The 27129-nt window shown below is 46.1% G+C and overlaps 1 protein-coding gene across 6 annotated transcripts in view; it reads left to right on the top strand.

Moving 5' to 3' along the window:
* The window catches only part of KALRN (kalirin RhoGEF kinase), a 1827638-nt gene that overhangs the window by 1333279 nt on the left and 467230 nt on the right, over window positions 1–27129 (top strand). For all 6 annotated transcript variants that reach the window (XM_069616662.1, XM_069616664.1, XM_069616661.1 and 3 more), the window contains exons 32-33: window positions 3934–4076; window positions 10177–10279. In XM_069616662.1, the coding sequence (XP_069472763.1) occupies window positions 3934–4076; window positions 10177–10279 (246 nt within the window). The remainder of the gene's footprint in view (window positions 1–3933; window positions 4077–10176; window positions 10280–27129) is intronic.

The raw sequence follows: 27129 nt of genomic DNA, 5'->3' as shown, positions 1-27129 counted from the left end.
TTTCTATAAACAAATAAGGTTATATGGGGAAATGTACTAACTCTCAACAAACGGCGACAATGTAGAATCTGCATTATAGGTAAAAAAATATCAATGCCACATACATTTCGTGGGTAATAGTGGAAATTGAAGTGACATCGTACAGACGGCGGTAATGTACAATCTCAAATTTCAACGGCACACAAACTTGCAAATGCATTGCTAGTAATAATTTTTTTTTTGTTTTGCACACTAAGTAAATAATGGCAGTTTGATGTACAGGCCTGAAAAATAAGCTTACATGATATGTACTGCCTCCATTTCGACCTCCGCAGTCGCACAGTTGTTGGTTGCAAGAAGACGTCCTCGGGAACTTATATTTCATGTGCTTCCTTTTTGAAGCATAACTTATCAAAGGGAATGTTTCACAAACTGCGACTCCCTACATTCTTTCTGTCTCCGTTCCCTATACGTCAAGGTTAAAAACAATTGACCCTTATGTGGTCTGGTACATGTGCGACCATACTGAGCGCCTACTGAAAAAATGAAATAAAATGAACTGACCTTCACTCCGAACGCAAATACATTCTCATTTTGCAACAACATAGCAGTCAATCATGAGAATCGTTACTCCCGACCACGTGCAGGTGAGCTGTGTTTATGAAACTGTGCAGGTGGCTCCCTCAGATTCCAAAATATAGGACGCCAGTGTAACCACAGTACTTTTGGTGGTGGCTTCTTACATAGACGCAGTAAGGACTTGTCGTACATTGCCTACCAAGTTTCACTGCATGGTACGATAGTGCTAACAAGAATAAAGCACTGTTTCACTTTCTACTGCCGCATATAAGTAATGCTTACCTTTCCACACAGTGTCCCATAAGGGTTTGTTTGCTGGGATTTCGGCGTACAACACAAAAACTAAATGACCATGGCGGCCGTATCAAAAGAACGCTACGCACTTCACGCTGTGGCAGAACCAATCGGTGAAAGCGCAACATCTTGCCGTACAGCATGGCATCGATTAGCCAATAGAAATATGCTCCACTGACCGAACAGGGAAGTGGGTCCACGGAGCGGACATAGATATCACTAATTCTTAGAGTGCTACTTTTTGATCATTTTAAAGGAAACTACAGTAGGATTTCTCACACAATTTACAAAAGCACGCCTTGGGGAACAAGCCCCTGCCGCAAAAATGATGACAATCCGTGCAGCGGTTTGGCCTGTAGCCGTGCGCAAAGTTTTTCCCCCATTCAGTCTATGGGGGGAAAAAAGACGTTTTGGGACCCCCCCTATAACTCTGCTCCCCCTGGACGAACCCTCACCAAACTATACAATTTAAATTCAGAGTGGCCCATATACTTTTTTTGCAAAGTTTGGTGAGGATTCGTCCAGGGGGAGCGGAGTTATAAGCTGCCCAAAAAGTGCTCTTCCTATGGAAACAGCAACTTAACCATAACTATGTGGCCACTACCATCACCATGTAATCCATGTGCACAAAGGTTTGTAAATTAAACTAAAAATGCACAATAATAAAAAAAAAAGTAAAACATTGTGGTAGGACACGTGGGTTGCCACAATGATCGGTCGTTGATGTTGCCAGGTACTGGATGCAAAGATAGTATCCATTATCAATGTCACGGAGGTCCCCCTTTAAACAAATAGGTCAAAAGTAAACAAGGTTTTGGGTCACAGGAATGTCGGCAGAGGTAATGTGAGGGTGGAGTTAAGCTCTGAGGACAATGCGGGGGGGGCAGGGCGTGCAGGTGTGGAGTCTGGATATGTAAAGATCCAGAGTTTGGAGTTTCAGGGTTTGGAAGGTGTGGGCGTAGAATGTAGAGAAGAGGTCCCAGCAGTGTAGTGTGCAGGGTCTAGGAGAGAAGATTGGAATGAGCATGGGCTAGCTGAGCCGCACGGCTGTGCTATGGATGGAAGTAGAGCGGCCACAGGCAGGGCATAGTGATATAAGGATTGCTATGGGTATGAGAAGGGGGTGGAAGTATAGCATGGCTGGAGGTGAGACCACTTGAGGAAGGGGATGTGGCGAAAGGTGTAGAGGTTTGGAGTAGAGTATATATGGGAGAGGAAACGTCATGGACAACTGTGTAGCAAATGTCAGTTCCAGGGCTTATCTGGATTGAGCCAAGAATCTGCAAATCTGGCCCTTGCTAGGGTAGCAAGTAGCATGGGGTGTAGGATCAGTAGTGGCGCATGCTAGGAAGGTTCAACACGAGTAGAGCGGCAGGGATAACGTTATATAGTCTGGAAAGGGTAAAAGGGAGAAATTCAGGGCAGAGGACCGTGGCATTGTTGCCAGGGGAGTAGAAGCATTGGATGCCATGCTACATTCCTCTCCACTATGAAGTATCATTTCACCCCAATTTCTGCCAGCTGTGCACATGAGCCAAGGCTGTCTGGCCACCTAATTAGCTAAAGCACAGGTTGACCTGACCATTATGGGTGTGCAGAACATTTGAAGCCCAATGATTGGTGCCTTTATTTGCTATAATTTCCAACCTCTCTGGGCGTATATTTACCCAGAGAGACTGCAGACGATTGGATTGGGATAATGGGAAATCCATCCTGAAAAATACACTATGGTGGAGGGAAAGAACTGCACAGCCATTCGCCCACTCCAATATGCCATGCATAAAAGTAATTGGTCGACTCCTAACTAGAAGATCCAGCGCAGGGAAACATGAGGTGCTGTAGAGTAACATCGGGTAGAAAAGTAGGACTCCTGTGATGGGTGAAATGGAAAAGCAGGAGAGGTGGAGTGGATTTTTTAATGGCAATCTATTGAGAGTAGACTAGTGGCCAGGTGACAAGAGGTGTAAGGGGCAATATTGGGTCTAGAAAAAGGTAAGAATACCGTTGGGAAAGGCAGGCAATGGGAATACCAGATCATTGAGGGGTGAGACTAGAATATGCGGAGATCTTGGGAGAATGGGATAGCGCTATATGGGGTCATAGGAGAGCACAAGGAAGCAAATATAAAGTTACTAAGTGTCGGTGGGGAGGAGAGGATGTTGCATCTGGGACGCATGCACCGAGTGTCATTCTGGGAGGGAAGACTGGGAAGAGGAAGAAAATGGCATTCTGCCTTCCACGTGGGAGATATGGTCAGGGAAGCCATGGATATATCTAGGAGGTCAACAACAGATGAGATGAAAGTGAGAGAACGCAGGAGATCGGGGCATATTGTGTGTGATGATTGAAAGAGAAATAGGGTGGGAATGACACTTGTATACAGGTGCGTTATATATTACCCATCATATACTACAGGTACCAGGGCAGAGGGTTGGCAGGAAAGAGCGTCATGTCTCGGTGTGCAATGAGGGTTTGGATAATTGATCAATCTCCCCTTGTTATATGTTGATAACCCAAGTCTGCTCCTAGACTTTGGCTCTCATTCCCTTACTAAAGGACTACTTTATTTTATGGGAACAGGCAGCAGTGGGTGTTTCCATGCGAAATGCCATGCCACAGAAAGTATCCTTGGCCCATGGTGTGTGTGATGGGGAATGATGCTTGCTTACCACTTATTTATTATTTATTTATGTTTACATTTGTAAAGCGCCTAAACCTGAGGCATCGGGGTACTGTTGCAAACCTGTTGCATGATACAAAAGCTTCAGCATAAATGCGTCCTCCCGCCCACGACATGCAGATAAGGTAAAATACAGATTATTGCGGTAGCAAGTCACTGTTCTCTGGCAGGTTTAAGGCAGACCGCTAGGCAAATGGCAAATTTTCAGGGTTTGCGGAAGGCTGAGTAGGAGTCCTCTGCTCGTAGCCCAGGTGGGAGGGCGTTCCATTGCTTCGCGGCCACAGCGGGGAAGCTCGATCTATGTCTTTGTATTTCTCTGTATGGTCTGTTTCTCTGTATGGCTCTCGCCGAGTGTACGTAGTCCATGACCACCGGCTTTGTTTCTTTTTTTTTTAATTCAGGCATCGAGTATTGAAGCCAAGCAGGAGTGGATTAAAAACATCCGGGAAGTAATCCAGGAGCGAATCATACACTTGAAGGGTGCTCTGAAGGAGCCTATTCATGCCCCCAAAACACCATCTAAACAGCGGAATAACAGCAAGAGGTAAAGGCTCTCTTCATATAGGACCAGTGTCATTATGATCTTGTTGGGTCCGTGATTTCCTTCAAGAAAGTCCATGTTTGCTGATCCATGCTGTAATGATTTTATAAAGTATTTCTGGTTTACATGTGGTCCCTAACTTGAAGTAACCCACAATAACCCATACAAATACAGTTGGCCTTTTACTAGTAACCAGTGATCCTGTTTTCAGCACTGTTTGGCATAGCTGTGTCTTCCAGTTATGGCTAATTTGACAAAACTCTGCATCAATAATGATCCTGTTTTAGGGCCCCCTCCCTCCCATTCATCTTTTGTCCCATACCCCATTTTAGGGACTCTTAAACATTTGTAGGGCAACCTAAAACCTCTTTCCTCCCCTTGTTCCTGTATTAGGGACGATGATTTCAATCTTCTTACAAAGCTAGTATTTGGATCCATCTGATTGGTGCATGGTGTTCCATCCCAATGCCTACAAGTTGCGGTCTGCACCCTCCGTCTTGGGGACTATCATGAACATAAAAAGGAAGATTCCCAACATCTCCCCATGGCCCTGAAAGTGAAGACTATCAGGCGGTGTTAGATTTCACAAATACAATGGGCCTTGATACATACTTCATTAGTAGCTCTAGCTACTTTGTTAGGCTCTTTTGGCAGATGTATCCTTATTTAGCTGAAGAGTACCTTGGCAAATTTTTCATGGTTGTCATCGGCACTGAGCTTGACTATTCCAATGCCAGCCACATGGGAGGGCCAAAATGCTTGATCCACCAACTCCAGACAGTGCAAGATTCTAGCTAAAGAAGTAACCAAGGCACCGTCCAGAGTCCTTGCTACTCCAATTCTCTATTGCTTACATTGGTTGCCTTTGGAAGCCAGGATACAATTCCAAGTGGCCACTTTTGCCTACAGATGCTTACACAATATTGCCCCCAAGTACATGACCTTATTGATCGATATCTAACATTTTTAGAACTTTACAATCTTCCTCTCCAACCCCCCGATTCCATGCAATGCCTGCCAGTTGGAAATGCTTTTCCATTCAGGGACCATATGAAAGTTCTCCTTCATGCATCTGCTCTCGTTTGGTGCCTTGTCTCAGGAGCAATTAGGCATGGTTATCTTCCCTTTGACCCCTATTAAAGACTAGCTGATAAATACCCCATCACCGCCCTCCCCTTATCATGCGGTAGTAAGTAATTATTATATTTGGGGCATGGATGAGATTTGGGTTGAGTCCTGCATTTGTGTGTTCCAAGTGTTTGGGATTTGGGATTGGTTGTGGGTCCGATCTTCTTGCGTGTCAGAATGAGGCTGAGAGGACTGGACTAAGTCTATATGGACCCTGTTGGCCATTCTGTATGGTTATGGTGCATCAGTGGGAGCTGCCTGTGTCCGGCACAAGTCTCTATTTACGCCTGTCAGGCCCCATTTTGATTTTTGTATTCCTATTTCCATATTTCCTTTAGTGTTGGCTTTGATTGCCCCTGTTCAGGACTCGTGGACTTGGTGGATTCACATACCCCAAAGGACTCTGAATTTTCCATTTGTGATAGTCGGGGGGGCTAGGTTCTATTTAACCTCTCAGCAGCTTTGGGGGCCATGGCTGGATTGTTGTGTGAGATTATTTAGGGAGAAGAGTGTGATAATAGTTGGCCTATGTTTGGGGTTGCGGTGCATGGTGGTGTTACTGTGACAGTCCTGTGCCAAGTGTTTTGTTCAGAGGGAGAGTGCCCTGTGGATCCTCCCCATTCTGCCCCTTGCCTATCATCCATTGGCTCAGGGAACCCCTAGGCTGCCAGGTCCAGTCTCCCAACTGTCCCCAGTGCCAGGCAGGGGGCTTTGTAATATATGGGGGATCATGTGGTGGTTTTTTTGATAACATTTTGGGGACAAGTTCAAATGTATCATTCTCCATTCTCCTGTATTTGATCTCCACAGTGAAAAGCTTTTCCCATCACTCCCTCAATCTCCGTTATGACATTTTAAGACCCAACTTTCACGTGCAACCTCTAATCTCAGTTGTTATCTACATACTTTGCCCTCTATGAACATTTTAGTCTGCTTTACATACTCTGAAGGATAACATTATGTGGTGCTCTATTGAAAACAAAACCAACATTTGCAAAGACTTCTTACATCATTTGGTGCCCTAAATTCACTGCCCATTAGTGAATGTTGTAACTGTTTGTAGCACAGGTGTGGTCGGATGCTTACACTTCTGAAAATTCATTTGGAGCTGTTCCCGATGATGGACCCCAGTAACTTTTTTTTGGGATGCTACATGAGGTTGGCATTATTTTCCATACATGTTGGAACTTAATGCCACTTAAGGTCACACAAGATCTCAGGGTATATATATATTTAGATATATATATCTATATCTATCCATATCTATATATATCTATATATATTTGCAGAAAAGGGAAAGTGATTCCTGCTTTCCCCCGAGGGGATGGCACTCCAAACGGTGAGGTAATCGCCAGAAAGATGCTTCGTTTGTTCGTTCGTTCAGTAAAAAACAAAAGCAAATGAAGTGTCCTTAAAAATATCCAGTTTTATTGCGGCATTAGCCAAAGATAGAAACACACGGTACAACGCGTTTCACAGCTTCCTCGCTGCTTGATCACGGTACAACGCGTTTCACAGCTTCCTCGCTGCTTGATCACGGTACAACGCGTTTCACAGCTTCCTCGCTGCTTGATCACGTACAATATATATATGTATATATTTTTTATTATTATTTTTATTTTATCATTCTTGGTTTATTACAAACCTTTCATGGGAACTTTACATATGTAATAAAGCCATACAAAAATAACATGCATTTATAAAAACAAATTCCTAATCAATAAATGAAAACCACAAGATTTGACATAATATGCGCAAGCACATCACCATCAAATACAGACTCAAATCTATATATCATATACAGGTATTTGAGACCACCTTGCTCCTCGTTATAACTTCGGCCTGTGCTAGTTCTTGCAATTTTAATAAGTCTTGAGTGCTGTATTTCAAACGGCAACTGTGGAGGATCATTCAGAGAATGTCTTTGTTCTGCCCCTGGCAAGGCTCACCCTATCAGGTATTCCCACTTAGGTGGCCAGTAGATTTCTTTTTTTAAGCTAGCCCTCTAATCAACCTTAGCTTAGTCATTGCTCAGCAGTCAGCAGCTGGAACGATGCATCACGAAACATTATTAAAGCAAACACCTGAGCAAAATCTTCTCCACCACTCCTCCGCAAACAATGTTTTATTTCCCATTACTTGCTTGTCCTGAAAGAGAGATCCAGAGGACAGAATTTTTTGAGAGAAAGTATCAAACATTGTTTATTTAAGATGATACAAAATTGTGTATGAAATAAATCAAAAAAGAGCAACAATTAAATGCAAGTAAAATCACAATTATAAAATAAAAAGGAGGTGACAAGAACTCATTTGCACCCATCAATAAGGTGATCTATCCTAATTCAATCATACATTAACAACTCACCATTCATATTTATACAAAAAACTGAACATTTCATGTCAACACCAATTAATTACAATATCCAAAAACATGTTTTGTTTTCCTTTTTTGGAGTGGATCTTCTTAGCTGTTAAATGAAACACGATCACATTTCCACGGCCGTAACAGGACCGACTGGTTTTGACGTGTAGGTGTAGTTATTCGTTAGCCGTCTTAATCAGGGGACAAAAGACATTCTAACATGTGTCTCAGTCACTTCATCAGAGCCAGATAGACCACCAGAATTTCATATATTAAAAACAAGCTTGCATGTCTTATTGGGGATTCCTGCTGCCGCTACAGTCCATAAAATCAGTGTTACGCGAACTGGGGAGCCAACAATGTGACGGGCCTTCTCCTCTGTGTCACGTCTGCATTGCTAGCAATGATCTGCACCTCTTCGCCGGCAAAGGCAGGTAAAAGCAGCCTCAGGACTTCCTTGTCCAGAGAGTGGGGATTTCCTGCTCTTCAACATATAATTTCTCATTATGAATATGCAAAAATTGAGTTCTGATGCTATATTTGGGATAGGGGCTTTTACACAGCTGACAACCCTTGACAGTTTCTTTGCACTAATGCAATGTTCCATCATGCCCCTTACCGGACATGCTGGTACCACTCAGTTGTGCTGGAGAGCGACAGGGGCTCTATAGCAGTTACCCCAATTACCAGCAGAGAGAGAATCTGGCCCATCAAAAACTCCCCACCGCAAGAAAGGAAAACGTTTACTGTCTTTATCTAATAAGTGACAGGGATCACACTAGAAAAACATGAATTCTCCAGGGTTCTCGTCTTCTGAGCGTGTCAACCGGTTTTATCCAGGTGTGACATCACAAAACTAAGCTGCATCCCCGAAACCTATCGGGCATTCACATTGGTCAGTTTAGGCAAACTATGTATGTGTCCCATATGGGTTAATTATACTATTGATAGCCATATCTGGTGTCTCCTACTGGGACCACCTCTACATGTTTCGATCTACAATGTTGTGGGGTTGTAGGAAGACCACTGGCTTCTGCAACATATTGTATCTTCATGTGAAAGGTCACTCTAAATTGGGTAGAGTGGGTCCTCCCAGCCCTTGGACCCTGGATGATTACCAGGCTGAATGTACCTTTTTCTGGCAATGAGAATGAACATCGAGGGGCTTTGTGTTCCCTAATGTTTCCATCTCTAATCTCCTAGGCCTGGGAGAGTGCATTCACTTGGCAGTTTGTGAGCAACACTTGTGGGTGTCTGTCATCTACCTGCGTCAGGCATAAGCACGTCTATCGTGTATGAATGCAATAAACAAATGCATGTTTGTGTAACTTTGTGAATGGATGGCTGTCGTGATGTCATTGATTTCTTGATTTGCGTTCAGTCGACTTGTTTGATTGATGGCATCTCCATCTCCTCCAGATCATCCACTGTGTATGGCCTGAATGGCTGTTTGAGAGAGTAACATTTCTCATATCTGTGATACATCGCGATGGCGGTGAATGACCCAAGAGTGAGGTGCATCTGTTGTGTCTCAGTCTTCGGGCTGAGAGTCATGTGGGGGTCATGAGGAGGCCACACTTGGACCTTTGTCTTCAGCTCTAAATAGGGTGGTCTTGCGTTTGCAGAGGGCTGGAAAATTACATGCAATAACAGAGAGTGAGGTTGTGTTTGAAGGGCTACATATAAAACAAAAATAAGACTGCCACATATGACTGATTACCCTGGCTATTCGTCTTAGGTGGACACCAAATTTTAACTGCACCACATTTTTATAATTTTTCAAATCCTACAGTTCAAACTGACAGTGCTCCCCACATGTTTACTTTACTGTAAATTTAAATTTAAGATAGATTTGTGTTTTGCTTTACTATCTGGAGACCGCATATTTTCCAAAATGAGCCCTAAGGGGGACCCTTAAACCTTCGCCACCTTGTCTGCCATTTCTTTGGCACATTTTACACTGGACCACGCTGTTAGTTTCTGCACCATTCCCTCCCCTTCCTTACTGCCCCTCAAGCCAACTGTTTATCCTCCAGTTTTCTATATTCCTTTTTTAATGGGGGACACCCCACATTATCCCCACTATTTTTCCACGTGTCAATCCTTTTACCATTTCTTGCAGTTTATTTTGTAATAGCTTTTTAATCAAAAATGTGTTGAACTTTAATAGTGTTAACACTGATTTTCTCACTTTAATTTTTCGAATTCATATTTTTAAACTTGAATTTTTGAATTGTGTGCTGGACATCGACCAGCAGAGCAGAGAGCCAAGCTCTCTGAATTTTAGAAGTCTTTGTGCCCATGAAAGGGAAGGTCTAGTTTTAGAAAATGGGAGTCACCGTCCCACCTAGGAAATATGATCTTTTCTGCCACAAAAAGAAAAGTCCTGCTATTTTCAGCATTAAGAGTAACTGTGCTGCTATTTTCAATCCTGACCTCAATTGCAGAGAGGATGCCATTTTAAATAAGAAGCTTCACGTAATGGTTGTGGTTTTCTGGGCAGGGTTGGTCCTTTCCTACAAGCCTGTTCAAATGGGCTGGATCTGTATCTGAGCTGCTCTGTTTGGAAAGTCTCTCAATTTTTCTGCTAAACTTGCTTCTTTCTTCACACAGGGATGGGTTAGAGGATGGCGACAGTGCCGGGGATGGCAGCAGCCAGCCTGACACCATTTCCATTGCATCCAGGACATCACAGAACACCGTTGACAGTGACAAGGTAGGACCGCATGTTGCGGGCACAGTGTGACAAGCGTTGTTTGTTCTGTGGATGAATTTCATAGGATCTTGAACTTGGGATCGTGAAAACCCCAGTCAGGTTTTTACTGGTGTGACTCACAGGTTTTATTTATTTGACAGTTGTATTGTGCCTATACATATGTGTTTCCAGGCACCACAAGACAAGAGGGGACATAGGGACCAAAAATGTAGAACAACAAAAATGGGTTATATTGGCCTTGTGACAATCCTACCATGCAAGTACATGAAATGGCAGTAAGTGCAGGGGAAGAGGGAGAAGTGCAGGAATGAGGTGCCCCGAGGGTGGGGGTGGGAAAGTGGTAGGTGGGCCAAGGCGACAAGTGCATGGGGAAGAGCGGGGGGTAGGATGAGTGCAGTGGACAGGAAGGAGCAGGTTGGGCTAGTCCGGATAAGGGAGCGCGAAGGCAAGTGCTGGGGGACTGGTAAGGAGTGGTCTAGCCCCTGTAGGACTCGGAAGGGACCAGCCCCAGTCGCAGTGGCAGAGGGACAGTTAGCACGGGATGGGGAGAGAGAAGGGAGAGGAGAAAAGGAAAGCCTTCTTAAATTCCCGGAACTTAAGAAGATCTGGCTCAAGTCTGAGGGGTACAGCAAGCCCGTTCCAGAGGAGGGAAACCAGCCGAGGAAAGAGATCTCCTGGCCACTCTCTACTTTGAGAAACGTTTGGCATGCAGAGAGTTAGAGCCAGAGGACCGAAGGACTCTGGCAGGGAGGTATTTAGAGAGGGAAAACTGGATGTAGCAGGCCCAGATAGCCATGTGATGATGAAAAGGGTCTTGAATTTGATCCTTGCGGTCATCGGTTCCCAGTGGAGAGATTCTAGGGCTGAGGAGATGCAGTCCCTGGGCTTGAGACCAAGAATAAGTCTTGCAGTCCTATTCTGGATTAGTTGAAGAGGGTGAAGGGAGGAAAGAGGAAGATTGAGGAAGAGGCCGTTGCAGTAGTTCAACCTAGAGAGAACCAGGGCTCTGGAGACGTTGAGCTTCTGGGGGAAGGTGAGGAAAGGTAGAATGCCCATGCAGAGATGCAGCAGAAAGTTGGACTTCTTGATGTGAGGACAGAAAGGGAGAGAAGAGTCAGAGTCAAAGATTATCCCAAGGTTTTTTGCCTCACAGGTGAGTGAGGTGAGGGGACCCAAGGAGTCAGGCCAGAGACTGGGGGGGAGGGGGAATGAGGAGCTGGTGTCCCCATGAGAAGGATCGCCATCTTACTGGCATTAAGGCAGAGATCATTGGCAGGGCACCAAGCCTGAATAGCCATCAGGCAGTCGGGTACCAGGTAGGAAGCCGAGGGGGTGAAGGATGGCAGTTTGAAAGAGAGCGGTCTGCCTACATAACACTGGAAATGAGGTTACGCGGTAGAGATCAGGTGGGCCTGACGGGCCAATAAGATGTTGAAGAGCATGGCGATAGGATAGAGCCCTGAGGGACTCCACCGGTAGAGAGGGAGGTGGATGACCGAAAGGGACCCATTTGCACTTGGGATGGTCTATTTGAAAGGAAAGAGGTAATAAACACGCCAGTGCCCGGTCTTTGATGCCGAGGGTATCCTGGAGATGGTTTATGAGGATGTCGAAAGCAGAAGAAAGATCGAGGAGGATCAGAACAGAGGGAGTGTCAGAGTCCAGATTAGATAGTAGTGCTTAAGGTGTTGCGCGAATGAGCCAGTGGCAAATGAGTGGTTGCAGAGGTCAGCCAAGGCTAGGGCGAGAGAGACGATGTTGTCCTTGATGGTTTTGGAGGAGCAGGGGAGCACCTGTTTAGAGGAGACTTTCATATTTATTTTTTAGAGAGATTCCACTGCAGACAACTTTAAATCTGTCACTTGTGACTGTCGTGAATTGCAGTGATCGACACATATAATTGCCTCATTTTCATGTAGCAACTAAATGTTTTTCATCTTTCTCTTGAATTCTTAAATCTCTCAATACTTATTTAATAAACCCCTAGCATGTCCAAGGATAGTCTATATTTATGTGAAATAGTACCAACAGTAGTTATGCTGTGCACTTAGGCTCTAGTCTGAATTCATTTTCGGTTTGATCAAGTTCTAATATCAATTTTTTTCTGTTCGATATGTAGGAGTTGTGCTAGTTGTGAAATTCTACAAGTTGTTCTGACAATCAAAAAAAGTAAAGTGAGAATGTTGAAACCGAAGATGAATGAGACTTTGAAATGTGTTGCTACTATTTCATCACCATCATGTTTATTTCGGAATTATACATTCCATAAAAATGGAAAAAATATAAAACGTATCCAATCACAGTATAAATTACACCCTCCATGTTTTCATCACATTAGATGAACAATCGTACCAAGCCTTTAGTCCATTCATGTTTCTGAGCAGACATGTCCTTGTGTAGAGAGCAGATTTTAAGTACATAAGCAGGGATCTATCCGCCCATCATAAGTCAGTCCAGGCAGGTCGGTACTGGGCAAAGCCCATTTCACATAGCAATGGTCACAACACCGAGCTTCTCACATTACCATATGCAGGACAAAAAAATACTGAATAGGCCAAGTCCTCCAGTAGTGCATCACACAGAGGGAAAGACGGATTGCCATTCTCACCGGACCAAGCTGCCACCACTGCCCTTAATTGGACAACATCAAACCGTGCCCTAGTAATAAGCACACGGTCTGCTGGAGATTCTGCCCACAAGTATTTCTGTATACTTGGGGACATCATGGTCATAAACCCTCTATTCTTTGGTTTCAACAGCTCTGTAGTTTCTCTAGTGGCCTTGACATATTCATAAGAACGGTCATTCCACAGCTTTGCCTCACCACCAGAGACCACATTAAAAGGTGGAAATAAATGTGTGATGCTTGTGGCCCTCAGTTGTTTCTTAATATGGCATCGCCATGGAACTTTACCCGAAAATCCCTAGATATCATAAAGATAATCGACTCGACTCATGGGTGAGGTTAGCTCTCTCATTACCCCATAATCTCAACCAATGAGTGATAAGCTGCAGGAAAACCACATCTCCAATTGGCCTGCAGCTTAACTCTATATGCACACTAAAATTGTGCGCTGATGGCGGCAGGCCCAGTATTTTCTTGAAAAAGTGATTTTCCACTATTCGGATGGGGGAAACAATCGAATAACCCCGCAGCTCCACCCCAAATCTCGCAACCAGGGCTGTTTTACCATTATACAATTGGAGTATCAGGTAGACTGGCCTCGCCCTGAACTTTACCAAAGCCCTTAAGACCCCTCCCAATGCTTTTTTAAAACAGACAGCCTGTTTTGTAATGGGGGTTGGGGGCACAAAAAGTAGAAGAGACTCTGACCCCAGGCAGTCCAAGTAATCAACCCTGGGGATCACACTGCTCATACAGTGCATGGCCCTGAATGTGACCTTTTACAGCCCCTTCCAGCAGGCCATCAATGCTGACTCTGTGGCATTTACGGTGTTATCCGCATATGAGGACCGGGAAAGATCGTCCGCCTAGCTCGGGCACAGCAGGGGAAGAATTTGAAAGGGCTTTGTGGAGACCATTCACATATAGGCAGAAAAAAAGTGATGCCAGGACACATCCCTGGCGCGCTCCTTATTCCACCGCAAAAGAATCCGTGCAGTGCTGTTAGCCCCACTCCTAACAGTGGCCTTTGTGGAGGTATGCAGTCTAGCCAAAAGGCTTACTAGGCCCGAAGGGCAGTTCATCTATTCAAGCACTTCCCACAGCTTGGCACCATTCACCTTGTCGAAGGCCGTGCTCAGATCCAGAAAGGCCAAATAAATGGGTTCTTCCTTAATATAAATGGAGTGTGCAGCTATCAATTAAAGATTAAGTGACTGCTGAGGCGTGCCAAGCCCCGGCTGGAATCCCAGCTGCACAGGGGAAAGTACCCCACTGCTTTTTACCCACTCCTCAAGCCGGGCCAAAACCACACTGCCCAAATCTTGAAAATAGAGTCCAATAACGATATGGGCCTGTGTGAGGCAGGAGACTCCTGAGGCCCGTTTTTATAGATTGAATGGATAATTGCACTGGACCATGAGGACAGTAGCCCAATCCCCACACAGATGGCATTCAAACCCTGGGCCAGCAGCGGAGCCCAGGGATCCGCAGCCATAGTGAACAAATCTGCTGGTGTATTATGAGGGCCTGGTGCCCGGTTGGAACGTTGACATCCCATTGCTATACTGATTTCATCCACAGTGAATACAGTCGTAGCGCCATCACCTCCTATATTTCTATACCCCCCCCTCCCAGAGTGCCTACATCTTCAGTGCTAAAACATTCCGCCCCCTGGCAGGCACTATATAGGGATGAAAAATGGTCCAGCCAGGCCATATCTGGCACATAATTAACCAGTAATTCATGGTAAAATGTATAGAAAGGACCACACTGTGCGATTTCCAAGAAAAGTTCAGAATCGTCGTTCCTTGAGGCGCCAGTCCAAGAAGCCCAAGCTTCATCTTCAGTCTCCATTTTCCTTTTAGCTCAGACCTTCTTATAGCAAGACCTCGCAATAACGAATTGTTTTTGGGGATCACAGGGGTCCCTAAAGCTAGGAGAGGTTTTGACTTTGCTCTAGTGCAATCAGAGTCGAACCAGCCAGCCCTCACTACTCCCATAATAGGCAATAGTCTATAGTATGTGGCCCCGGTATGAGTGTTCCCTCAGCAACGAGTACGCTATCATGGGTGTTTCAGCCTTTAACAAAAAAGTGGACGCCGGTCTACATTGTCTGAAACTATCCCACAAGAACAAACTTCTATAGTAACTTATTCTGACCTGTGGCCCAAGGATCTGTGTAAAGAGCAGTGCTGAAAAGGACTAGTCTCAATACAGCGGAGCGCAAAGTTTTGCATTACGAAAATGTCGACTCCCACCGTTCGCGATGGGAAGAACCTGCCGTTCATTACCCCTACCCACAACCCCTCTATCTTTACTTGCCTCCTTCGTTCCCTCCGGCAGCTCCCCTAGTCTGTCTCCCTGCAGCAGAAGTTTATTTTCCCTAATGTGGGACGGGACTTCCGTTGCAGGGTTCACGTAACTTCATTTTTTTTTGTTTCTTTTTTCAGTCGGCTTCCCCTTGTTCGGTATAATAGCATTCGTCATTTTTGTAACTGCTGAATGCGCACTAATTGCGCATTCAGCATTTTTTCCTCAACATTTTAGGACCTTACCAGGGCCCACTTGGGAGAATCTGCTATGTTTTCATTCATTTCATTTATTGGTGATTTCTTTTGTTCTTGATGCCAGACACCCCCAGACTCTTAAGTGCCGAATGGGGGGTCAAAATCATGTTGCCCGGTATGGTCTTGTTCACAGGTTGAGCGTGTTGCCCCTGAGCTACACTTCGGTTCTGAGTACCTTTTACAGAGGAGCAAATGAATTTATGTGTCAGTCTGGGCCTAACCACAAGGGTAGTCCAGCTCCAAAATGATAGTCTCTTCTGAGATAGAGAGCCAACAGCAGATCTAGACTTGTGTTTGGGCCTCATCAGTGAGCCGATGCTGACTCAAATTACCTGAGAACAGGGGTTCCACGCCTGGGTTACCCAAGTACACTTAGTGTGACACCACAGTTTTACAAAATCAAACACAAATTGTGAGACATTCTCAGCCAAGAACAAAGAAAAGCTACAATGGCCACTTCTGTGGGCTGTGACCCACATGAGAGCCTGGACCACAAATTAGTGCTCACTGCCTTTCTTAGAGGACAATAACAATTTGCATATCAGTCTGGACCCGCCCACAAGGGCATGGCAGAGATGAAATAATATCCCCGCTCCTCTGAAGGAGGCTACAACCAGACTGTTTCAGCCATGATCATTCTCAGTAAGTGGCGCTCACGTTTTTGTAGGACAAATGTCGAGGGACCACGTGGGTGGACGTCGTCCGCCCCTGTGTGTTAAACTGATTTTAAAAATGTCAATTTTCTGTACACACTTGAAGTGGGTAGTGCCGCTAATCATGGGAGAGTAAAATGTCTCATATTGAAGTGCTGCTATGCATGACATATTTTGTTACAGATTATTAAATATATAAGGTGTGTATCGTTTATGCAATGGAACGGGTAAATCTGTTATCGCGACAAATGCTTATTTGTGCACTTCAATTGTGAAAGACAAGTTGAACGAAATGTGCATACATCACTTTAGAACATGTTCACTCCCTCTGACGTCACTTCCCATTGCGTGTGTCTCAAACCCACTACTATTTTATTTATTTATTTTGGGGCTGTATCCCTGCATTTTTGGAATATATATGCCACCTTTCCGACAAGTCCAGGTGCCGTAAGACTACTACTGTAGTCAGTGCTTTAAGTGGGCCAGGCTCTGCAGTCTGCAAAAACTGGGGGTTAGCCGGGGCACCACCCCCCCTCCCCCCAGGTCCCAGAACAACATTGGCGGGACATGTTACCCGGCAGCCCAGCATTAAGTCAGGCAGGCTGACAGAAGTACCAGCCAGCCTTAACTTCCACTGGTGAACCGTGCGCGCGCGGGTGGGGGGGGTGGTCACCAGAGGACGTAAGTGTCCCTTCTTTGTTTCGTCACCCTGACCCCAGGTCGCTGAGGCGTCTTTAACCCCTCGGCAAACCTGGGGATTCCTTGACATATTTTGAGGTTTATAAAAGATGGCTTGAAAAGTTCACAATTCAAGCCATCTTGTATAAAGCTTTGCCAACGGAGAAAGACGCCTCAGGCTTTATCCGTCGGGAAAGCGTTATGAAAGATGGATTGAATTGTGTACTTTCCAAGCCATCTTTTATAAACATAGAAATGTTTAACAAAGATGGCTTGAAAAGTACGCAAACCGTAAGGTATGCACACAAATATATATATAAATGTTATATTTGTGTGCCTACCTTACTATGGTTTGTGTACTTTTCAAGCCATCTTGAAGTACACAAACCATTGTAAGGTACGCAAACAAATATATAAATGTAAGCATTTACATATTTATGTGTGTACCTTACTATGGTTTGTTTAATTTTTTTAAGTCACGCCCGTCCCACAAGCCTCGCCCCCAAATGAGGACCCCTTCGATTTCTTACCCACCTGAACGCCTGACTGTAGTGATGGGTGCAGTATAAATATATTATAACCTAACACATCCGGTGTACTCTGGAGACTAGGGAAGGGAGCTACTGGGCGTTTATGTAGTGGGATAGCCTTCCTGAGGAAAACCCATGCCTCGTGAGTGGAGGCTACTCCACGCTCTGGATCTGGGGTTCTCTCCACACTCTGGATCTGGGGTTCTCGAACTTTCCATTGCTGCAGCCATAGCAGGGAGATCCCCATTGGACTACCCCACCTCCTGTAGCCAGTATAACATACACACATGATAAAATAACCACAGACAACTTTTGTAAGGTTTTTTGGAATATAGAAGGTCACAGGTTTATTTGGAGCAAACAACAAACTTGGGACGGTCCCAGCCACATATTACATACAGTCAGGTAAGGGTGAACCGTGTCACCATGTTTTGCCACTGGCACAAGCTGACAACGCTTCTGGTTACTACCAGGAGAACACCGGTTACTACCAGTAGGACACTTATGGGCACTGATAAGGAGGTTGCTGGCCTAGAGCCCTAAGGAAGTCAGTGCACGTCGAAGGATTTGGTTCGAGCCCGGCCAGTCCTGAGCTGCTGCCGCCGAAGCTGCAGCGTGAACGTCCCTCATTGGCTAGGACCGCCCCGATATTCCGCCTGTAACAAAAGAAGAAAATTGGAACAATTCAAACAACACAATACAACCATCTTATCCCTATACTTAATTTATCGCGATTTCTACCTGAATATTTTTTGTCGGTGATGCGAACGCCTCACCATGCTCCTACCACTATTTTAACCATTTTATTTACTTTAAGAAGACTGCACAGCTTTATGCTATACTACCATGTCCTCTGACCTTTTACCATATCGCACTCTAAGTATTACTCCTATCTGGTGTGGGTATCATCACACGTGGGAGCTGCTGGGCTAAAGACTGACTGCCCGCAGCTCCCGCCCTTAAATGCATCCCCAGTAAAACCCCACCGGAAGCCAGGTCCCTGGGGACGCCTCCTCCGCCTAGAAGGAGAAAGAGTAGAGGCTAGACCAATCCCCGGAAGGGGGTGGCCAGAGGGGACAGCCCGCTATGTAGGCTGTCCCTCTAGCGCCCCCTACGGGGGCCGGTCAGCCTCTCAGTGTTCTGAAGTGACAGAGGTTGGATTCTACTGTGTCGCGCCGAGCTCCATTTCCGCACATTGTGACCCTTTCCAGCTTTAATCCTTGCCCCCGAGACCCCCCCCCCCCCCTCCCAATGTGTGGCACCCGCTTTAGAGGTCGCGGCGCTGCAGGGGCCTGTCACCAGACGTCCAGCATGGAATGAAAATTCAACGTGCCGCCATCCCGCCCTGTAAGGTCGGGTTGCTATTTTAGGCGGTGGCTGGAAAACTACTCCCGCAGCTGGAAGGATCGAAGAAACGATTTCAGGGCCTTTTCTGTGTTTCACTCGCAAAGAAAATGCCCGTGCCATGTTTGCCAACCTTATCTAAGTAGCTCCCTGCCTCCGTTACCCAAAGTAAACGAAACACAGATGCCATGTGCTGCCCTGTACCATGATGCTGTATGTAGAATGTGTCACGGATAGGAAAGCACAAAGTTTGCAAATAATTAGGGTGACCAGACGTCCCGGTATTTAGTGCTCTGTCTCCCTTTCTCAAGATTATGTTCCCATTGGAAACTGCAATGGTCCCGGGTTTTTCTGTTAGGTCTTCAGAGCTGGCAGGCAGGAATGCACAATCTCACACAGAAGAAATGCGGCATTTTGCAACTTAAGATAGCGTTAGTTTTGTGATAAATGAAATATGTGTTTATTTGAACAGTAACACATAAACCCCTTTCTCCTCCAACCTCCACTGAAGCGTAGCGCCTTGACAGCCACTTTCAAGCGTTAGTCATCCTTTTATGTTAGTTGCCCTGTCCCGGTTTTTGGGAGAGCACAGTGCTGGCGGGCAGGACCGAGAGACTGCGAGGCTACAGCTGTGCCGAACACCCGTTCTGTGTCACATATTGTGGCGAGGCAGAGGCTTTGGAAGGGAAGAGCGTGTCTGCTTTGATAACAACCCCTCCCCACGCCCCCCTAATTGCTCATCACAAGACCGCCCTGACGCGCATGTGATCTGCTGCAGGCTGGACGGCTCGCGTGTTGCTGCGCTTTCCGACCGACCTGCACCCGAGGGAGGCTGCACTGGGGATGCCAGCGGGTACCGGGTGCGATCCACGGGTACCCAGCGTGCGATCAAGCGCACCCCAGCTTTGGCCGGCCTGGGAGATTGGGGAGCAGAATGCTAAAGTTCTTTAACATGACCCATTCCAAACTGGTGAAGGCTGCGGTGAGTAGTGCAGTTGTGTTCTCTTATGGTTTTAGGATTTCTGCTGGGCAGAGCTGCACGCGTGGTCTCCATTAGCTAGGGAGGCCAGATTTTCAAGATGGAAAACCGGGACGATTAACAACATAAAAGGAGGACTTACCCCTCACAGCCCATCCCCCCCCCTGCATCCGCCCTCATACCGCTACCCTGTCGCCCCTCCATATCACAGTATTTCCAGCACTGGTCCTATACGTTGTGCGCTTTTGACCGTGGCTATAAGATTATTAATTAAAAGAGCGTTTGCTTTGATACAAGCCTTGCTGTTCAATGCTTTAGCAACGGTCTTGGGCACAATCAGTGCCTGGTACCTAGAAGGTTGTGGGTTCGAGCCCACCCTTCCATGGCAACTTTCGGTGTTTATTTTAATGTATACTTAATTTATAATTGTTGCCGGGCCTTCCTTTCAACAAAAACCGGCACTGGCACGTCCCCTTTCTCCAAAACCAGGACAGGGTTTTTAAATTAAAAAAAACTATCAGGGGGCGGGCAGAGGGTCCAATTCCGGGTCAGTCCCGCCTAAATCGGGATGTCTGTTTACCCTATCTCCATGCCGCCCTCAAGCCTTGTATCTGGGGCTGCTGTACTGGTTGTGGGGAGGGGTTGGAATGGAATCGCCAACAAGCCATCAGAAGCTTTGGAAATGCCTGCTCCAAGTACATTGCCTGTAGGCAATCCTGGGGTCAAGCGGCCAGCCGCAGAATGACCTCTGCCCGCGGCCGGTTCCGAAAGCGAAGGGTAGTGCCCCAAGCACTGCGGCAAGATGGCCTCACTCAACCAGTGGGCTGAAAGGTGTACTCTCGGTCAGGGTTTTGAGCCAAGAAGTCCAACAATGAAAGCCCTGGTTGTTTAACTACTTCCTGGGTGAAGATGTGCTGGTACTTCCCAGGTCATATTCCATAGCAATTTACCACAGAGGCAAAGCTTGGGCACACCCAGGCTTCAATGTTAAGGTGGCACACTGGTTCTTCAAAGCGGTCTATGCATGTAGGTTTTTAAAAAAAAACAAAAGTGTTACTACTGTGATATAGTTGATCTTGTGAACTTTTCACAAAAGCAACAAAAATGGTTCCAGAAAAACAGAATTATAAAGTGTCATAAAATCATTAAATCAAGGGGCCAAAGAAAACTTGGCGACGAGTTACTACGCTTCACATAGGTGAGGTAATCTTTCGATTTGATTAGGATCGCCACATCTACAGCAAATTCTCAGTATTTCAGCTTCCAGAACCTCATTTGTATTGAAAAGATGTAGGTGCCTTCTCAAAAATTGGGAGCAGCAGAAGGCAGGGGGGGGATTTGACTAGGTAATCGGGCCCTGCGTTTAACGATTTCTCGACCCCACGGATCTGCGAAAACTGCAAGATCCCACCTCTTCCATCGTGGCTAGCCAGTCACCTTCCAGTTTAGAGATGTCTGTTGCCAACATCTCCAGTGAAGCACCCATTTGTGAAGCCCAGTCCTGCAATATCTTGTTAGATCCGTGATCCATAAGGTGTTCTAAAAGCAGACCGTAAAGAATTTTCAGCAGCGTTGATAATTTTGGAAAGTACAGTGAACTTTTTCCAGTTCTGAATGGCCGCTAGGGAGTTAATAAAGCGTGATCCTTGCTGGGAAGCAACGGAGCGCTGTGCATAGGGGTCATACGAAGGGAGTTTTATCAGGGGCTGCAGAGGAGCTCCATAGGGGATCAATTGGGCTTCAGTGAAGCCATTAGCAAGATGTTTTCTAGGTAAGCTCCATTCTGTATTCAAAATATAGTTTCTGGCCTTGTTTTTTAATGTACAATCCGATACAAATGAGTGCGTGCCAAAATAATCATGTTTACACTTTACATAGGTTTATTGAAAAAACTTGATTCATAATTCCGTAAATGATAGAGCTGCTCAAATAAAGTCTTTAACATGCATTCCCCATGTTACTATGGCGCCTATACGTAACTGTATGTTTACAACTGGTTGCCGTGGCAACAAGTAGGGGCTGCAGTGTCATGACATTTCTGATGAAGTCCTGGGCAATTGGTTTCTCTTCCAAGTGTTGAGAGAGCTCTTCTTCGTTCTGTGAGTTCTTCTTTGGGGAGGTTTCTGGCCAACAAGCCCTAGTGAAGGACAACTTTTCCCAAAGCATGGGAGATGGGGCCAAGGGGGAGACTGAATGCCCATCCCGGTTTGCTGTTTTTCCCTAATACCAAAATGTATGTTTCACTAATTCGCTTATAATGTTATGCACGTTATGTTACTTTGCAACAGTACATTGGCAGGCGCAACATTAGCTGAATGTATTGGAGTGCTCATTGTTAATGGGTTTTGTAACGTGCACTGTTGCCACTTGCGTGGTCTCTTGGCGCTCTGGTGGATCTGCAATGGAAGGAGGGTTGGGGGATTTGTTAGTGGGATCGAGAGGGAGAAGAGCAAGAGAGCTTTGATGTGCTGTTGGCAGCTTCAGTTCGGAGAAACCGGTCACTGAGCGTTGGTGCGTTTTCGGTTGGAAGCCGTCATGTGATGTTGAGGTATGATTGTGCATGGTTTGGGTTCATGTTGGGTGTTGTGAAGTGTGTGCAGTTTGTGGTAAGGTACAGGTATGGTTGTGTTTAGTTCAGAGTTTGAGGGTTTGCAGAATGGTGAGTTTTTTGTATGGTTAGTTAGGAGCACCACACTTCCTACCACCAACAATCCATCCAAGTGCGACACATTTCCTTGTGTGTCTGTCAAACACTAAAATCCCCAGATCTCACTGTTCACCGTTGAACTGAGGCTAAGTGACATGGCAGGTAAGTGACTGGACTTTGCTCAACCAGCTTTGCACTATTGTTGCTGCTTTTGGAAGAAGCAACAGAATGTGCATGTTCTACCCCCAAAATAGCCCTACATTTCGCATTAGAATATTAGAGCGGGTTCTGCTTTTCTACATTTTCTCTTTTTTTGGCCTAAATTTGTAGCAAAATCAGTTTTGTTCCTTTTTTAGGCCTGGGTGCACTTTCATGGAGTTTACTTATTTTATTTAGAATTTCAGAGCAAGAATAAAGAAAGGTTTTCATGGGCACAATGTAAAGTCTGGACTTGGATTACAAATTGCACGCATTGGCATGCTCCATGGCAGTCTTAGAGCAGGGGCTTTGGGCATTGTGTTGAAGGTGGCACGTCTAGTTTAGTTTTTAGTTTTTTTTTGTTAAATGGGCTTGCATACTATCTTTTATGACCTTTAAAAATTGCTGTTTTTACTCCATTGAGTGATATTTCTCAAACGTGGATGAGACCAGCCTGCCGAGATTCCAGCTTGTGTCTGCAAGCCCAGCAAATATATAATTGGGTTGCATTTAGACAGCTGGCAGAGAGCTTCGGTGCTTTTATGTGGCCCCTTTCAAGAAGTCTAAATGTCACCCAACATTTGTGATGGGAGGACAGTCTGGCACAGTCCAGTTACTTGGCTTGGCAGGCTGGTGCACTGGTCACAAATGCACTGGAGCTTAGTGGCGCTGGGGATCAGGGTGGGTGGCGGCGCGGTAGCCCTTCCCTTAAATGGCTCGCTTTACTTAACCCCTTTTCAATCCACACGTCCATCTGCTGCGCTCATTGGGCAAGGGCTTCGGTCACATAGGCTCCTAGAAGCCATTCTGTTTATGCAGAACATTCATTCATTTGTGCATCGAGAGAAGACGAGTGTGGGCCTAAAATTGCCCCGTTCATCCAAGGATTTCTGATGGATTTTCGATATTGCTGCTTTTGGAAGTGAAGTGTGAACGACGAGCATCCAGTGAAGCTCTTTCTGGCGAAAACCACAAGAATTGAAAGCTTAATCCCTCTGCAAAACTCGTGAGAAGTACAAGCAACATGTACTCTGATCATTCGAATGGCACAGACTAGACCTGCTGCTCCAGGTGGCACAGATTATGCCCTTCTCTTTATTCCCTACAGAGGTTTCTTGTTACTAAACATATCAGCATGGGAGTGAACGAGGGATGGGGCATATGATTTAGCAGAAACCTTCACACTCCATGAGAGCAGAGGTCTCACAATGAGGAGGGGTCGAGGGTTCGGGAGTACTATTAGTAGTACATGTTTTCACCCCTTTACCTTTCCTGTTCCAAAGCACTGTGATTATGACCTCACGCACAGAAGATTGTTGGTGGGGGACCCAGGATTGGTTCATTAAGGTAGGCTTAGCCTACAGCAATCACTGGGGCCCATTTGGCTTGAAAAGAGGGTTGAGCCCCTCTTTTGGCAGATCTGTAGACTCTGCAAAGAGTAACAATAAGAACTAATTTGGACCCTGGCTAAAGGTACAGTCTGGCTTACAGCATCTGCCATTGAAGGAAGGCCAGGATTTCCAGAGAGGGAAGCAAGATCCCACCCCTAAACATCACCCAGGTAACCAATGGAGATTCTGAATCCAGAGGACCCTCCAGCAGCTCCAGAACCGGTACCCAGCCAGCACACAGCCTGACCTGCTAGGTTCTACAAGCCAGCTTTCTAGGTGGGAAGTGCCAGAGAGTCTCTGAACCGAATCCAGGACAAGGCAGTGCCTGCAACACTCTCCTCAGCTTTGGGCTGCCCGCCTTAAAGGATGACACAAGCCCAGTGAAGAAGCTAGGTGGAGTTCGACAAGCATCAACCAGTGTCTGCCTTAAAGGGCATTTCCGAGCCAGTCGAGCCCCTCGAGCTGCAACTGACTTCCCCACTGACTGTTGTCATGCCTCAGTGGCTCACGTCATCCAAGACGCCTTGACCAGTGCTTCAGACCCACCCACCAACCAGCACTCAGACACTGATTCCTGACCCTAAGCTGCCGTGTAGGCCAGCCTGCAGCCTTCCGTCCAGTCTCGCTCGCTGAACTGCCTGTTGCCTGATACCCGCAACCAGTGGAGTAACTTTGCTGAAAAAGTTGGGGGTGGGGGAAGACATGACATCTGAAGAAAAGGTGCCCCAGCCAAATGAATGGGGACAAAATGGTGTGCCATGAAAGTTGAGGGGGGGCAAACACCCCTGTCCCCCCCCTAAAATGACGCCCATGCCCGCAACCGTCTCCCATCTTGAACTCTGTCGCAGACTGGACCCTGTCGAGCACCAAGAACTTCTGCAAGCACAAGGTACATTGTCATTCTATTCCCCTGGTCCTTCTCCTATGGCCCCTAGTGACATTTTACGACCCATTGCTCCCTTTGTGCTGAAACCAAGCATCCTGAAACTATTGTGATTAATTACTTTACCAACTACCCTCCTGTCAGTATCCAGAGTGCATCCATTTTATTTCTTGAAACTGGCCTCTGCATTCCTTTACAGGGTGGGTTGTATTAGGTAGTGTGCTAGAACGGTCTGTGGTGATGTGAATTAAGTAGATATTTTTATACAACCTTGACTGGACAGTCCCTTTTGTCATTGGGTAGTTGTATTTTCACTGTGTTGCAACTAACCAACGATCCACGACCTTGCGGAGATAACCCTGTTCCGTCCATTTTACCAAAATTGTACAAGGAGGTTTATCATTTGCTTGTGTTTCCAATCTGTTAGGATGATTATGATTGGTTATTTATAACGCACTTAATACCTGGAGGTTTCCAGACGCGGACCCGGAGATGGAACCTGTGTTGCTCCACGTCGTCTTACTTCCAAGGTGAGCGCGTTACCCCTGAGCTATCTTCCGGATGCCTTCTGGTGTACTGGAGGTGTTGGGGTGATTGATGGTTTGGAAACGGATTTTCATCCCTGGACCACTGGTTTCCCCCGGAAGTTGGTTCGTCACACTGCCACTGTGTTTACCTCGCTTTTCTATCAAACCATTGTTTGAGTGAATATTTCAGTAAAAGTCAAAAGGACTATGACAGAGCTACTACATGTGTATTTTCTGGTCGGAATAGGAGAGGAATGCTGAAAGATAAATAGTCCGCTGTCAGGCTTTACATCAACCTCTGAGTTTTCCTGTGTTCCAACCCGTTGATTCTTGCGGAGCGAGGGGTGAAATGTTGCCTGGCTTGTTACGATCTTCAGGCAAGGCTTTCAATGGAAGCCCAGGGAAGCTGGTGATTGGGTAGAGGCTGGCCTGATGGCCTGAGAATATGAGGACTTCCCATTTCAGGGCACCACCGTGATTTCATTTCCTGTGAGTGCCCTCTTCTGCTTTAGCACATGCGTGCTTTGGCAGCACTCGCCTTCCCGCCTCCGTCTCGGCTCCCGCTCTCCATTATGAGAAAACAGATGGATGAAGCATAGGAAAGTCCTCAGCCTGGGCCTGGAACACAGTCTGGACTGCTAAGCACCTGGCACAGGTACCTACTAGTGCTCCTTCTCTCTGGTGCCACACTCGCTGCCCTTGCCCAACCTTCTTCCCTGCCATTGCTGTGCTAGGATGTTTTCCAGCCCAGCCCAGCCGAGGCTCTGGAAGAGTTTTGATGAGGTCCTCTGAGGCACGAGGGCTAGTGTAGCTCCCACCCACCTAATGCTTGGACGTGCCTAGCATCAGGCTTTGGCGCTGGACGTGTCTTGGCAGTTTAAGTGGTGCCATCTCCTTGATGCCTACTTTCATGCAGACTCAGACGTCTGAATTGGTAGATGTCCAGGCTGAAGAATGCTAATCTAAAGAATCAAGGATGTAGAACCAGTTTATTTATTTTTACCTATTTTACGGCGCATGCCTATTTTAAAAATAAAATTCTAAGCAATCAATTAATAGGATAACCTAAACTTCGGAACCAGGGCAGCTGTGTGAAGGAGATGGTCACTATTCTCAAATCCTAAAGCCTTTGTTATGCATTTGTATGTTGGTTGGTGATCTGGGCAATTAGCCTCTTTTTCCTATTACAATTTCATGGTCCATATTCACATTCGGCTGTTGTTGATAAAGTCACATATATCTGCTGCTGCCTACAGAGGCAGCGGGAGATAACACTCCCATCCGCTGATAACTAGGCCAAGCCAGCTGACCTAATTATCGCCATGCTGGGCGTCTCGTACTGACAAAAGCCGCAGCCGGGCACCCGCAGTGAAACAACAGACCTAAGTGGTCCGTTTCCTAATGTACTGTGCTTACCAGAGCACCTGACCAAGCATGATTCAGGCGAGAGCTATCTTTGGACCTTTGGACTTGGAGAGGCATCTGGGACAGGCGTATGTTGATTGCAAACGATCACACTCCTCGTTCACGCCACATGTGGCCAGCGCCTTCCCTGTTGCAATCCCTTCTGTGCCAACACGGACCGATTAGATAACCTTCCAGGGCTCGTATCTTCAAGCATGCCATTCCAAAAACCGTCCATTCTTATGACAGTGTCACGCAATTACACGATAAACTGTTCACATGTTCGTTGCCTGTCAGACATATATTTAATTATAATCCTGCCTGGAGTTGTGGTGTGAGGAGTGGCGCAGTGAGTCTTCGCAGCCAACGTGACCTCTTTCTAGTCCCACTTCTGGCAAATAAAACGGAGAAATGTTGGACTTC

Source organism: Ambystoma mexicanum, chromosome 9 (genome assembly GCF_040938575.1).
Source record: "Ambystoma mexicanum isolate Mex_15411 chromosome 9, UKY_AmexF1_1, whole genome shotgun sequence".
Classification (NCBI taxonomy): domain Eukaryota; kingdom Metazoa; phylum Chordata; class Amphibia; order Caudata; family Ambystomatidae; genus Ambystoma; species Ambystoma mexicanum.
This window is presented reverse-complemented; position numbering and strand designations above follow the sequence as displayed.